A 15728-nucleotide genomic window follows, 5' to 3' on the forward strand; every position below is an offset into this window, starting at 1 on the left:
TGTATTATTTTTATTTCAAGCTATCTTTTGAGAGGGGTCACAAAAAGGTCCTGTGGTAGATTTGGATTTGCCCCGACTCATTTCAAGAAACTGTTTCTTATATATTGCAGAAAAATATACCCAATCTGCCAGGGAAGCTTGCTGGTTGACATTGGGCCAGTCATTCTTTCTCAGCATAACCTACCTCACAGGGTTGTTTTGAAGATGAAACAAAAGGAGAGCAAGACTCTCTGTTCTCAGCCTCCTGGAAGAAGGGCAGGAAAAAAATAAAGACAGACAGATGGAAAAGAAGTGGTGAACCACAGCTGCAAAAAACCACTTTAATTCTATCCATTAGTGGTGGTGGAGAGTGCCTTCAAGTCATAGCTGACTCACAGCGACCCCTGGTGGGGTTTTCATGGCAAAAGACTAACAGAGGTGGTTTGCCATTGCCTGCCTCTGCAGCCCTGGTCTTTGTTGGAGGTCTCCCATCCAATTACCAACCAAGGCCAACCCTGCTTAGCTTCTGAAATCTGCTGAGAGCGGAACCACAAGTGACACCTGACACAGGTTGGACTCTTGTCAGCTTCCCTCCAGTTTTGATGGGGAATGTAGGCAGCTTGGCGGAATGTTGGACAAGTGACAGTTGAAAAGTCCATTGGACAGCAGACGGAGAGCCAAGCGGCAAGACCAGGACGCCTACATTTCCCATCAAAACTTGAGGGAAGCTTACAAGTGTCCAACCTGTGTCAGGTGTCACTTGTGGTTCCGCTCTGAGATTAGGCTCACCTGGTCTATCAAGGTCAGGGCTAATTCTACACATTACAAGGACAGTATATTCTAATACAATACTTGTAATGTACTGACATGTACCTGGTATTTTTGTACTGTCTCACAATTTCTTCTTTATTTTTGAAATCTGTCATACCTAGATAGGGTATGAATGCAAAATAAAAATAAAAATAAAGTCTGTGAATGTGCGGAGATATACAGACATTTCTTTGGAGCCCTCCCCTTGTGTGGGACACACAACCCCGCACTTCTGAATAACAGTAGGCCTTTCCTTGATGCTCATCACACAACCAGATTCTATCTAGATCTCCAGCACGGACAGTTGTCAGCATGTTGGCCTGGAAAGGAGAGGCCAGCAGCAGTGAGATGCAGAGGTTCAAGAGGCCTGAGATGTCGCTGCACATCTGGCACAACGGCAGACATCTCTGCCAGCAGCAAACCCGGAAGGGGCAAAGCAAGAGGACACGATAAAAAGACCACGGGGCTCTGTTCTGCACCTGGCTGGGGCTAACACGTGGAAGGCTCTGTCTACTTGGTAAGGATGTGAAAATACCCCCAGGACAGCAGAATCTCTGAACATTGTGCTTGCTCAGTTCCTAAAACGGGTATTACCTGACTCAGCGCACAGCAGAAAAAAAGCCCACAGAAGGGAGCCGAGACACGTTTATTTAACCAAGACGGCAATACTTTGCAAGCCAGGAATATCACTTGATGTTAATCGCTGATACTATTAAGCCATTTTATGGGCAATAAAAACCTCTGGCACAAAGGCATTCCGGTAGCTTCATCGAGACCCCCCGACCTTATTTATTTTTAATTAGCGCCCTGTTGTTCAGTTCAAAACCCTTAAATAACCCACATTCAGGTTGCTTTAGGGAATGCTTGTTCCCCTAATTCTTCCCCTCGTTTTGATGTAATTTCCTCTCTTCTTACGTCAATAGAGCAAACTGGGATACAACCACAGGACGCCCCATGCGACTGAAATAATGCAAGAATTGGACTCAAGCCACAGCTGATTACTTCCACACATACCCTTTGGAGAAACCACAATTAAATTGCCTCAAGCAGGGAACGCAGTACAGCAATATCCCTATTCACTTGGCTGTTGGGGTACAGATGAGTCCATGCGTCCTTGCATAGAAATGCTAGTGCCCGCATGCTCTAGAGGAATTATTTCTAATCATCAAGCCCGTACCATCTTCCCCAATGATTCAGCAAGGTGCACCGAAAGCGCTTAACTAACCAACAGCCCCAAATCATGCAAACGGAACAGCAAGCGCGCCGAGCGATCAAGGAAGCATGCAATATGGAGGAAGAAAGAAAGGGCCTCTTAAAAAATGAATTACTCGGTGATTGTCTGGTTGCAGGCAGGCCATTTGAAAGCGGCCACTGTTCCAGCAACTTGCTTTTTCCAAGTATGAATTGAGTTCTTTCTGAGAAAACAAAAAACTACTGGAAGGCAGCATCAGTTCCATCCTATATGTACTAACTCCTATTAATAATACATTGTCCCTTGTGTGTCATGAAAACGTTTTACGAGCAAGCGAGAGAACAGATATACTTTGATCGCTTGGGACAGTTTAGGTTATAATACCAAGTCACAGAGTGACACAGATGAGAGTGGGTATCCAACGGCACTGTACATGTGGTGGTGGAGAGTGCCATCAAGTCATAGCAACCCCTAGTGGGGTTGTCATGGCAACAGACTAACAGAGATGGTTTGCCGTTGCCTGCCTCTGCAGCCCTGGTCTTTGCTGGAGGTCTCGTGGACATGTGTAAATAAAGAAAGTGACTCTGTTAAGTGTCTAGTGGTATCTCATCCAAAGACAACCAAACCCAGAAACTGCTGCCCCAGAAGAAACTGAGGGCCAAGCTACACATGACGAAAGACACTTGCCTGGCAAGTGGATTGAGTGGAGGGCAAGTGAACAGGGAGAAATACACTTGCCATTCAAGTGTCATTTGTCACTTGTAGCTTGGCCCTGAGAGCATAATCATCAAATACTGAGGTTCTGTTGACATTTTAGATCAGGACAGTATAAGCCCTTCTTTGCTGCAATGCATGGAATTTGATGCTGTAAAGCACAGGGGAAGGGTTGCAGCTCGGAGGTACAGTTTTTCCTTTGCACGCAACAGGTCTCAAGTTCAATCCCCGATATCTCTAATTAAAATGATCAGGCCACAGGTGACACAAAATACCCCTGGAGAGCTGCCGCAATACTGACGTCAACAGACTAACGGTCTGGCTCCCTATAAGATAGCTGTATGTGTCCATCTTAGTGAGAGGCATTCTTGGCTTTTAAAAGTGGTTTTAAAGATGGATCTCAGAATAGCCACATTAGCTATAGGTGGCCAAATGGAACCTCCATGGTTAGAGGCAGTGTACCTCTGCAAAGCAGGTGCTGGGACCAAAGAGTAAGGGAGGACTGCTGGTTTCATACCCTGCCTGTAATTGCCCCTGAAACCTCTTCCCAGCAACTGACAGTTTATGGACTACACAGATCCGCCTGCTCGAGTGAGCCCTCTCTTAATATTTTAATGCATTCATTTAATAGTTCAGAAATAGTTTGTTCCTCTGTGACCCCTCCCCTCATGTGTTCATACACACTCCGGGCCCCAAGGGATCAGGCGGACTACTGCCGTTCAAAACTCTCAAGGCTATTGGGACGTGAAAATGTCGCTTGTAAAACAATCAGCATACGCTCGAACCATCAAATCCATGAAAGATCCTTCAAAGATACTCTGCTAAAGTAATGCTTATCTCAAGCCACGGAATGCTCTCCCAAACAGGAATGGCTTTCGTTGCCACCAGATAGATGTTCATGCACACTGGATTCATTTCAGCAAGGGCTAGACTCCACATGTAATCTAGTTTCAATTCGATTTGATTGTTCGGTTCCCAACCAAGGACCCTTTTGGGGAGCTGTGGAGCGTGATTTCGGCATGCTTTCTCTCAAATAAGCCTTACTGTGTTCAAGGGGGCTCTTTCCCCGGAGAGTGCACCTAAGACGGCAGCCTGACTTCTTCTACACAAGGCTTAGAGAGATCAACATATTTGCAGACACTAAAATTCCTACAGCCATTCAGGTGAGAAATCGTAGCAGCAATACAGTTATTCCCAAACTGGGGAGCAATCACTGAATGTTTCCCTATTTTTCTTCTCTGCTGTGTAACTTCATACTGAATCTACACACTCAACAGGCAGTTACAAACTGAGGTGTTTAAGCAACCAGTAAAATTATCAGGCTAGGATGTGGGAGACCCAGGTTCGAATTCCCACTCAGTCATGGAAACTTGCTGGTTGACCTTCGGTCTAACCGAACCATTGCTGAGAGACTAATCTAGAAGGGGGGGGGGGGGGAAACGATGCAATAAGCTACTTTGGGTTTCCACAGCTGAGAAAAATGGGGTATTTATAATAAAATAAAATCTGCAAATCCAGCTAAGCTATTTAGGAGACATGCTTAGTAGAGTCCTTTTTCGGCTGGTTTTGAGATTATGGTAGGATGAGGAAGAACCCGAGGAGTTTTAGGCTTTTCCTAGTAGCCTCTACAATAACAATATTGCAGTAACAAAACCAGGATCGCAGTTCTCCAAGCCACCTTATTGTTAGTTTCATGTTGACCTCAGCTGCAGCAGAGAGACGGTACGGTAGGATAGCTGACGGTACGGTAGGATAGCGGTAGGATCCCCTTATCATATGAGCCCTGAAAAGGGTGCCAGATACTCGTTTGCAGAATTGCCAGCATTTACTAGAATTTCCACATAAAGATCAACTGGTAGCAGATCTATGATATCTTCTGCTCCCCAATCCAGACCGATATAATATCTGGATGAGCAGCAGCAATTATGAAACTAAGCGCCTTATGAATACCTTGCTAAGTACTGCCAAGAAAAGGAATAATCTTATCAGATCCTATATGTAGTACCAAAGTAGTTATTTATTCCCCACTTTTTCTTACAGAATTATTTTACATGGATAAATTTCAGACCACATTAAGATTTTCTCTTTTGCTCATAAGGAGCCTATACAAAAGGTAGAAAACGCAGATTTCAACACAATCGTGTTGAGCACAAAACTTGCCTTTCCCCTACTGTTTTCGATATTTGGTAAAGGTTCCCCCAAACACACGTTTTGTCTCCTCCTCCAAGGAAGTCTGTCTAGGTCACTAATAATAAGGGCATCTCCCATATTTGATTCGTTTTGTTTCCCAGGGACTACAGTTGTCTTCAGCAAGCCTGTTTCCTAACACCATCGCCTTGACTCTCTGCCCTCCAGTAAAACCCCGAAGCTTAGAAGGATAGTCTTGTCAATTTTACCAACACTGTTTTTTCTTACAAAAGGGCATATTTGTGTAAGCCTGAGCGAGATCTCATACAACTGGCAAGGCTTATCTCCAATCTAGGCAGTTTCACCTGAAACGACAGAGGGTACATCGTGGAAGATCTACGGGTTCTTTCTTCCAATGCTTTTCTCATTTTTTAATTTTATTTCATTTATATCCCTCCTTTCTTCCCAACGGGGACCCATAGCAGCCTACACAATTCTCTCCCATTTTTTCCTCACAACAACCCTGTGAGGTAGGTTAGGCTAAGAGCATGCAACTGGCCCTAGGGTCACTCAGCGAGCTTCTGTGGCAGGTCCTAATCCGTCACTCTAGCCACTACACTGCACACCCCAAACCGTTACCTGTTTCACTTAAAACAAGTGGTAGGGGCACAGTGATTAAAATGACAGGTGAGCGCACGGCTAATGCAGAAAGAGGGGGCGCTACATGCTTTCAGACTGTCCCTAACCAACTCACAACTGGATTGCATCCATTGAGTTGCAGGACATTATAGGTAGGCATCTGGGCAGACTAACAGAGGGAGTGTCTTGCCCTGCCATTTTAAATGGGAAAAGCAGAAGTTGGGAGTGGTGGCTGAATGTTAAGCAATGTGGGATAATATTCTCGAACTATCACAAAAGCGCTTGAAAATCCAGGTGTGGTTTCAAGTCCGAAGAGCTCAGCTTCGCTTGTGTGTGGTTCCCCAGTGGTCTCCCTTCGGCTCCCAAACTTGCCCTGCTTCCCTCCAGCCAAAGACATTCCACAAACCTTTCAAGCCATCCTCTACACTGAAGACCTTGCTTAGAAGAAGTCCTTATTATAAGCAACCCATAACTGTAAGATTATAAGCAATCTTCGAGCAACCCATAACTAACCCAAAGAGCTTCCAATACTGGCACTGAACTCCGTGGGGGCACAGTTCCTGGACTACTTCGAAGTTCCAGCTCTTTCCAACAGATTTGAGCACGGGATATTTCCCAATTGACTGTGCCCATCAAGACTGTGGCTAATTCCACACCCATTGGATAATACACTTTCAATGCTCTTTAGCGATCATTTGGAACTGGGTTTTTGTGTGTGGAACAAAAAAATCCACTTCCAAAGTATTGCTAAAATGCACTGAAAGTGCATTATCCAACGTGTGTGGAAACAGCCTGTGAGACAGCCGAACAGCTTGCTCTTTTGGTAATTCTGCTGAAAGCACCTTAAGTCAGAAGTAAGTTCCATTTTATTCCATGGTGCTTACTCCCAGGAAAGCACTTACTCCCATGACTGCACCCCCCTCTCGTACAAAAGCTCTCGCCTTCACAAACTGGTCAATCCTCAAAAGTGCCATAATGCCTATGGGTGATCATGTCTCATTTCTCCTGCCAGTTCATTTCATTGTACTGCAAAATCTATTCCGTTCTCTCCCTAAAAGAAACAGCGCCTGTAGAGTTAAGAGTGCAGTAGCACCTTTAAGACTAACCAACTTTACTGTAGCGTAAGCTTTCGAGAACCACAGGTCTCTTTGTCAGATGCAGACTAACACGGCTAACTCCTCTGGATCTGTAAGAGTAAGAAACCTGTTTTCATTCTCAAGGCATGGATGCTACAGCGATAAGCGATGCTCAGGAATTCTTGGGATCTTTTGAAATCAATGCTTTTGCTTTTAGATTAAGCTAAACAAGGACAAAACCAAAGACGATTATCCCTTAGCACTGTACTTAAGAGGCGCCTCCATGGACAGATGCAGTGTACCTCTGAACACCAGGTTTGCGCTCTCATTGTGAGCTTCCTGGCCTTGTTGGAAACAAGATGCAAGACTAGACAGACCCTGGTATAATCCACCATAACAATTCTTCCATTTTGTCACAGCTCCCCCTTTTCTGAAAGCTTATTTATCTGCATATTTAAACACAGACCTAAATTTTAGTGGCTAGCTACGCTCCGAGTGCTTTTAAAAATAAAGCTTCCATAATTCATTGTGGCTGCATCTTTGGAGCCCGGATTAGATAGCATTTGCTTTATATAATACTTTTATAAAGACCCCCACAGAACTGAGGGGTGGGGGAAGAGATTTGTTTTGTTTCAAAAGATACAGGAAAACACTGTTTTTTAAAAAAAATTAGTCACGTCACTCCCAGAGAAATTCCCAGTGCATTTCCTTTTTGTTGACTGCTACTTTGCAAAACGCATCTGCCTCGACTAGAATCATAAAGCTGCTCTGCCGGATCGTCAAACACCGCCGTTTCTATGGCAAAATCCCCACAACACCTTGAGCATTTCAGACTTTCAGGAAAACATGTTGGCTTCCATGTGACCAAGATAACATGACGTTATCATATTCTTCCCATCTTCTGCCTGCAAATTTCTCCAGGGCTCGTCTTTTGGAAAGAAAAGAAAGCCACGCTCTACCATTGCAAAGGGCACCGATCCATCACCCTGCCATGAAGCAAAAAGAGGGGCGGGCGGCCCAGGGCTGCAACCACCAGCGCCAGATAGCCCCTAATTTGGTACAGCAGGCCACCACCGAAAGCAAATCTTTACAGGCTTTCCTCTAATTTCTTCATGCACCTTTTCACAACCCTGATTTCAGCCAGGCAAGAATTCATCCGCTCCGTGTTTCTGCGGCTGACAACCACTTTGAACTATCTCCAAGGCACCTTTAGTATGAGGTCCTTGTGAATTAGGCGCATTAAGTGAAATTGACCCAGCCTTCCCATGGGGCAGATTCACACATTACGGGTTTTCGAGTGTCACACCTGCACAAGGCGAAGATCTGCAGGCGCGTGTGCCACACAGGCACACTCAGAGAGCCAAGCATGGGTGCGCATTCCGTGGCACAGGCAAGGTGCCCGCCACCCACCCACCCCCAACCAGCTTTCCTCTCCATTTCCGTACCAGCCCTGCCAGGGCGCCTCTGCCAACTGGAGGGCTGCCCCAGCCCGCCCATGGGCACCAGCCTTCCACTCGTGCCAACCTCTTGGCTGGCAACCCCTCCGCACACACACCCCCCCCCCGGAGACCAGTCCTCCCTCGCTCAACCACGGAGATGCCAAGCTGGCAGGGCAGCCAGCGACTCACACGAAGGCGTGATAGAGCAGCGCCCAGCCCCGCGGCCTCTCCAGGGCGTCGTAGATCAAAGTTTGGACCCGGCGGTACTTGACGTTGTTCCTCTTGACGGGTCGGCTCAGGGGGGTCTTGGCCAGCAGCCCGATGCCCTGCACGGCCCGGCGGGCCCCCTCTTCCTTGCCCGCCCGCTCCAGCAGCAGGGCCCCATCCTTGTCGGCCCCGCTGCCCAGCGCCAAGGAGCCCTGCTCCAGGTCCTTCTTCTCCTCCAGCTCGCCGCCCCCGCCCCCGTCACCAGCCCCCGGGCACGCCGCTGCCCCCGCGGCCGCCTTCCTGGATTTCAGCCCCATCTTCCTCCACGGCTGCTCTTCGCCCGGTGCTCAGAGGGCGGCGCGGGTGCAGGGCCGGCAGCCGCGGGGAGCCCAATGCCATGGTCCGTGCCCGCCCGCCAATGTCGCGGCAGAGATTCGCCCCTTGCAGGGCACGGAGCGCCGGGAGAGAGGCGAGGCGAGGCGAGGACGGGCCGGCGAATCACATCCTCGGTCAGGCCATCCTCCTCTCGCGGAGCCGCCGCCGCTCAGCAGCCCCGGGGCGGCCGCCTGGCACACCTGGCCCCTCCGGGCAGCGCTACCATGGCGGGCTCGGCGGGACGCGGCAGCCCTGCTCGCCTCGCCCGGCTCCTGCCTCTGGTGCCAGCCGGTCCCCGGCGCGCCGCTCCTGGCCAGCCTCGCCTCACCGTCGGGCGTGGCCCATTGTACGGACGGGCAGGCAGCGAATCGCAGCCGCGGCTCCGCCTCCTCCTCTGCCTGGGCTCAGGCCAGGCGGCGCGCAGCCCGGGCGCAGTTGGCTGCTGCCGGCGCGCAGAGGAGGAAAAGGGGGTTTGCGCCGCCGTTACCATTGCATTGCACTGCACCGCATTGCAATTGCCAGTCGGTGCAAACGCCCCCCCCCCCAAGGATTTCCCCAGCAACCAGGCGGGGGGTCGACCTCGCTCTCTGTCTCTCTGCCCAGGCCAGGGCGCAATTGCGGGATCTGAGGCTGCCCGGCGTGCGCGCACAGGAGGAAAGGGGCTTTGCTTTGCAATTGCATCGCCTTGCAAGTGCAATTGCCAATCGGCGCGAAAAAGAAAAGCAGGGATTTCCCCAGCAACCGGGTGGGGGTCTCTGTCTCTCTGCCCAACCCAGGGCGTAATTGCCGGCTATGAGGCTTCCAGCCATGCATAGATGCTTTGCAGTTACCAAAAAAACCCTTCAATGATTTCCCCAGCAACCGGGTGGGGGGTCTCTGCCCAACCCAGGACGTAATTGCCAGCTATGAGGCTTCCAGCCATGCACAGGAGCTTTGCAATTGTCACGAGGTGCCAAAAAAAAAAAAAACCCACCCTTCAAGGATTTCCCCAGCAACCAGGCGGTGGTCTCGCTCTTTCTGCCCAGCCCAGGGCGCAATTCCGAGCTGCGAGGCTTGCACAGGCGGAAAGGGGCTTTGCTTTGCGGTTGCATTGAATTGCAATTGCAAATGCCAATCGGTGCAAAAAAGAAAAGCCGGGATTTCCCGAGCTACCAGGCGGGGGTCTCTCTATCGCTCTCTCTCTGTGCCCAGCCCAGGGATTTCCTCTCTCCAGCAGAGGCCGACAACCCGGGCATCTCTCACCGTGCCAGCCTGACCGGGTTGGGGACGCTCCCGAGCTGCAGGGGGATTCCCGGTCGCTTTTCTGCTGGGAGAACCGGGGTGGGTTGGGGGTGAAGCCGGGGTGGGGGGAGAAAGGAGGCTGAGGGCGGAATAGATTTCTGCCTCTGCTGCTTCTCTCCCTCTCCCCCACCCTGGCCGTCCCTCTAGCAAGCATCCTTCCAAACCTGATCCAAACTTGGAAACAGAAGCTGTCAGCAGGTGGCGCTGTCACATTTGGCGGCTATAGGGACTCCCCGATCATTTCTAAAATGATGCTACGGCGGTGGGGAGTCCGGCCCCTAAGCAGCTGGCGCCCCCAGAAGGAAGAAATCAGCATCTTTGTTTAGGGTTGCCAACTCCAGCTGGTGAAATTCTTGGAGATTTGGGGGTGGAGGGCAGGATTTGAGGAGGGGAAGGACCTCAGTTGGGTGTAATGCCATAGAGTCCAAAACAGCCATTTCCTCTAAAGGAAATTACCTCTGGGAAGCTATTGAATTGGAATCCATATGTAGATTTCATTCAGTCAGACTTGGATTGAATAGAGACTCTGGATGGTTATCTCATTACCAAAAGTAACTGCCTTCAAGCATTCTATTCCGATTCTGCCATGGAGGGGAGGGGTCACACCCAGCCTGGATTGTGCATTCCACCTCTTTCATGACTTCGGCAACTGATTTGCATTTACATGGCCCTCCCTGCACCCTCTTCCCCCTCCCCTCACCACCTGTACATCTCTGGCCAGTGTCTTCATACCCTCCATGCATCTGACAAAGAGAGCTGTGGTTCTCAAAAGCTAATGCTACAATAAAGTTGGTTAGTCTTAAAGGTGCTACTGGACTCTACTATTTTGGAGACAAGTGGCAATTCTGGGGGAGCTCCAGGCCTCACCGGGAGATTGGCAAACGTATATGCCTTGTGCAGCACTCCCAAAAGATGAGCTACATGGCCAGTTTAGAAACCAGGTCTTGACAACCAGCTCCTGTTCTAATCCGTGAGAGCTAATGTAGTGTAGTGGTTAGAGTCGAACTAGGATCAGAGAATCAGCTTTGAACCCCCACCTTCCGTGAAGCTCACTGGATGACCTTTGGCTAGTCACTCTCAGCCTAACCTACCTTACAGGGTTGTTGTAAGGATAACATAGAGGAGGAAAGATATAACGTACTGGTGGGATAAAACTCAATAACTGAATATTCTTCAACTGGAAGCTCTCATTGCAGCCAAATCAAAGATGGCCCTGCCTTAGCTACAGAAAGGAATGGAATGTATTAGATTTTTTTTTTCTAGAAAATGATCTTGCATATTTTTCCACACCTGGGGGTCAAGGGAGGGGGCATATCTGCATGTGCAGTAGAGGGGTTGGAGCATGTGCAGAGTGCCTTTTAATTTTTGCTGGTTAAACACAACTGCTGCAACCAACCTCCTCAACATAGACACACACTGCGAGGCTTGAGCTCATGGTTCCTGGAATGTGGCTTTGGGACAATCTTGAGTCCTATCACCTCCCGACCAAATACAGACAGCCCTCACATTTCTTGCATGGGGGGGGGAGGGTTGGATGACCTCATGGTACTTTAAAGTCTAACACATTTTTATTTCAGCACCAACGTTTGTTTTTCATGAACCCACTTCTTCAGTTGTACCTGTGAAAGCTTTTGCTGGAATAAAATTGTGTTAGTCTTTGTCACAAAGGGTGCCTGATGGTAAAAGAACTTCCCATGAACGCAAGAAAGCTGCCTTTTACCGAGTCAGAACTTTGGTCAGTACTGACGGTTCTAACTAGCAGGAGCTCTCCAAGGTCACATGACCTGTTGCAAACACTCTTGCAGTGAGCCACAGCCCCTCCCCATAAACACCCCTTACAGCAGGAGTCTCCAACACGGTGCCCAGGGGCACCGTGGCATCTGCCGACATCTATCAAGTGCGTTCCGACAGTGGGTGGAGCCAGATGGAGCTTTTGATGGGTCATGGGAGATCTGATTGGCTACGCTGATAAAGCAAAATTGCTTCTGCCACAAGTGTTGGTTTTAGTCTCTCACTCCTCTTTCCCAGTGTATTTTTAAAATTACCACTCTTTCCCCATGCGCTTGGACTTCCTCCGAGCGTGTGCATGGCTCCACCTCCCGCAGCAGCCATTTTGTGGTTGTATCCACCACTCTGTGTCAGAATTCCAAAGGTACTCACAGGCTTTAAAAGGCTGGGGACCCCTGCCTTGGAGTCTTTTCACACATCTATTAAAAATACACATTAACTTACTGCTTTCCCAAAGAGTGAACAATGCAGTTTACATTTTTGAAGTGCCACCAAACCTATGCTTGGAAAATATGTGTATTATACACTCACTGGAGAGCTAAAATTGGTTGTTGAACGTGAGCAAGCCCAGCTTCGTTATGTGTAATGTGTGAAGCAGCAGCCTGAATGACCGGAGCTTGTCAGAGCTTGGAAGCTAAGCAGGGTCAGCCGTGGTGAGTGCTTGGATGGGAGACCACAAAGGAAGTTCAGGGCTGCGTGCAGAGGAAGGCAAAATGGCAAACCACCTCTGATCGTCTCTTGCCTGGATGAGGTCGCTATGAGTCAGTTGTGACTTGACAGCACTCGATGATATATTATTATTATAATGTGGGAAACAGCATTATGCATAATAGCCTTTCACTCATAACAGCCTCATTACCCCCCCCCAAATATGTTTGGTGGCTCTTGTACATTCAGCATTACACATTACTGTCCCAGTGAGGTAGCTTCTTGAAACGGCCTCTGTGCACGTTCAGAGAACTGGAGAGGCGCTAGGGTTACACTTGTCAGGTCCTCCGGAGCCCAAACTGGGGGACTGGGGTGGTTGGAGGGGGCACGCGCATCATAGGTACTTACTTCATGCGTGCGCACAGCATGCATGCTCTCCTGAGCACTTCTCTGTTGCATCGGAAATGACGTCATTCCTAGTGTGAAAGGGAAGTGAAGGCCACTGCGTGAAGGCCACTGCCCAAGGGCCTTCACTTCCTTGTCACGCCGGGAATGACGTCGTTCCCCGTGCAACAAGGAAGTGCTCCACAGTGCTGGAGCGTGCTGCAGGGCTCCTGGCCCATTCCCTGTGTCTTCCCCCACACACCACTGGCCAGGTGAGTGCTGTCGGGGGACAGAGGCTGGGAGTAGGGGTATCCCCCACCCCCACAGGAGGAATGAAATCCCTAACTTGGGTGCATAGGACAAGACATGGGCAATCTGCTGTCCCTTACTGGTCTTGCATCTCCCGTCTACTGAGCCAGGAGTAAGCAACAGCACAACCTGGGAGAGCCCAGTGGGACCGCGGGCCATCCACTGTCTGGGCCAGAGCCAAGCCTATGAGTCCTCCTGTTGCAGTCCAGCTGGCTGAGCCATGGACAGCACCCATGCTACAAGCTGGCCATTCATGCCACACTAAAGCACACTCCAAGGGTCAGATCCAGCCAGCTTTTTCACTCCATCTCAGCCAATTGCCCTCTTTACTCCACCTAGGGATCCCAGGTCTTCTGGTGAGGGCAGGGGATCCCCCCCACTCCCACCTTACTCCCCCCCCACCACTCACCAGGCCAGCAAGGGGGAAAGGCAGGGGAACAGGCCTCCTATGCTCCCTGGGCGGCACAACAATGTCACTCCCAGGAGCGATGTCACTGCTCCACCCTAAGAGTGCTCCTGTGGTTTGCAACAGGCTGATTTGGTCCTCAGAGACAAAGGATACGGTGAGTGCTGGGTAGGGGTGCCATTCCCCCACCTGAGGCGGGGGATCCCCAGCTCCCACCCTTCCCCCCACGCCTATTTACTTGGCCAGTGGGGGAGCGCACTGCCCAAGGCACCCCCTGGGCGGCATAGTGCGCCTGCTGGCAGCGCAATCCACTCCCATGCCCACAGTGGCCCAAATCGTAGTCCACAGCAGGCCCGTTTCGGGCCCCACAGTGGGCCATTCAGCCTCTCGGGGAGCACAGGGAGCATCCTTTGACCCATGGGGCTGCCCTTTGGCCTGCATGATGATGTCACTTCCTGGAAGTGATGCCATCATGGAAGCCAGAAGTGCGCGCGTGCGGAGAAACAACCCGAGGAACCCAGCAAGGTATGTGCCAGGCTCCCTGTCTCCCGCCATGGGACTCAAGGGACCTGGTAACCTCAGTGCCGGGTCCCCCGACCCTTGCTGGGAGGCTAAGGGGGCCTGGCAACCCTAACTCCGCCACCACCATCCTGTTCCACATGGCTTTTGCCAATGCAGTTTCCACAACCCCCAGAATTACCTTTTGGAGTGGTCAAAAGGGACCCCCTCCTTCCTTTTCCAACAGCTGAAATGCTGCTTGGGTCCAACCCCAAGCCCTTTATTCCAGCCAGCCATTAGTCTCTTTTAAAAATTAACACTTTTATTAGTCTTTTTCCAAAATCACAGCAAAACAAAAACGAGTTGGATCATACCTAATATTCCTACCTGCACAAGGGGGGATTTTAGTTGATTCCCACCCCCCACCCCCCATGGCAGACCTTCAGTTCTGCCAAGCTATTCCTGAGGAGTTTCCCATCTCTAAGGAGCAGCATCTTGGAGGGGATATTTTAGATACAGCGGAAGGGGAGGAAGGGAAGTTGAACTTCCGCAGATGGAAATCCTTCCATTCACAGAAACTGTAGGGGGAGCCAAGCTTGGATAACCATCTTTAAACGAGAGAGAGAGAGAGAGAGAGAGAGAGAGAGAGAGAGATTTTTTAAAGTGAGAATACAGAATACAATAGCATAGGACTCACGCAATGATTCAACTATCACAGTAAATAAATATATCTAATTCTTGACATGGCCATACTTGTTGATACTTAAATCCAGAGAATGGAGCCATGAACAGGTAAGGCCAATCTTTCTAGGAACCAGGAAAAGCCCTTGGTTTACAGAAACATCTGGGGGAAAAAACATAGAGGACACAGCGACTGTAGGTTTAAGAAACTCAATGATCATCATGGTGGTTGCATGGCAGCCTTGATTTCTGTCAATAAAAGGCAGGGGGAGGGGGGAGGCCTCTTTCTAGGCCTATCTTGGCCTTTGAAGGAGGACTTGTTTGGGACAGGCCCAGACCACTGGGCAACTAGATACCACACAACTGGGCAGCTAGATACCACACAACTTGCATGAGTCAGCCAGGACTGCCTGTTCAACAGCAGCCGCCCCCCGGAAGCCAATGTGGTGAAGTGGTTAGAGTTTCAGAAAAGGGTCTGGGAGACGAAGGTTCAGTTCCCCACTCTTCTGTGGAAGTTCACCGGGTCTCCTGGAGCCAGTTACTCTTTCTCAGTTCAGCCTACCCTCCAGGGTTGTTGTGAGGATAAAAAGGAGAGATGAATGATTGTAAGCTGCTTTGAGCCCCCATGGCAGGGAACAGTGCAATCGAAATGAAGTAACTAATAAATATAGCTGATGGGAGGGGCAGATAAAAGATGGGTTGGTGGGTGAATATGAAGGAGGAAAAGGTGAGGGTGTAGGTGTGGAAAGAAGAAACAGTGTACAGAGCACAGTGAGATAATCCTCACAATTCTTTGTGGGTTCCCCACTGTGCAATTGGGTCTGGCCCAGCTGCTGGCCACACACAACTGGAGCATAATTTTCCTGGGGAGAGACTGCCAGGGGAGAGAAAGAGGGAAAGTTGAAGACGGGTAGAAGGCAGATAAATGTAGGGTGGCTGGTGGGTGGGGAAGGAGAGAAGAAAGTAGGAAAAGGAGAGAGGCTATGAGGCTTACAGAGAAGGAAAAGAGGAAGTAGCAGGGGAGGAGAAAATGAGAGGCCCTCCGCGAGTCAATGTGGGTCCCTCACTCAAAGTACCTCCATCCAACCCAAGGATTTCTGTCAAGCTAAAGGCCGAAGGGCCAGCCAAATCACCATTTACAAACGAAAGATATGAGAGCCGTTCCGCAGCCCTCC

At 49.9% G+C, this 15728-nt stretch overlaps 1 protein-coding gene across 1 annotated transcript in view; it reads right to left on the bottom strand.

Annotated features, from left to right (window-relative positions):
* KCNQ3 (potassium voltage-gated channel subfamily Q member 3) overlaps positions 1-8500 on the bottom strand; it is a 203609-nt gene extending 195109 nt beyond the window's left edge. The window contains exon 1 of the mRNA XM_054985103.1: positions 8166-8500. Coding sequence (XP_054841078.1) covers positions 8166-8500 — 335 coding nt within the window. The remainder of the gene's footprint in view (positions 1-8165) is intronic.
* Positions 8501-15728: the final 7228 nt, after the last annotated feature.

This window comes from Eublepharis macularius, chromosome 7 (genome assembly GCF_028583425.1).
Source record: "Eublepharis macularius isolate TG4126 chromosome 7, MPM_Emac_v1.0, whole genome shotgun sequence".
Taxonomy (NCBI): domain Eukaryota; kingdom Metazoa; phylum Chordata; class Lepidosauria; order Squamata; family Eublepharidae; genus Eublepharis; species Eublepharis macularius.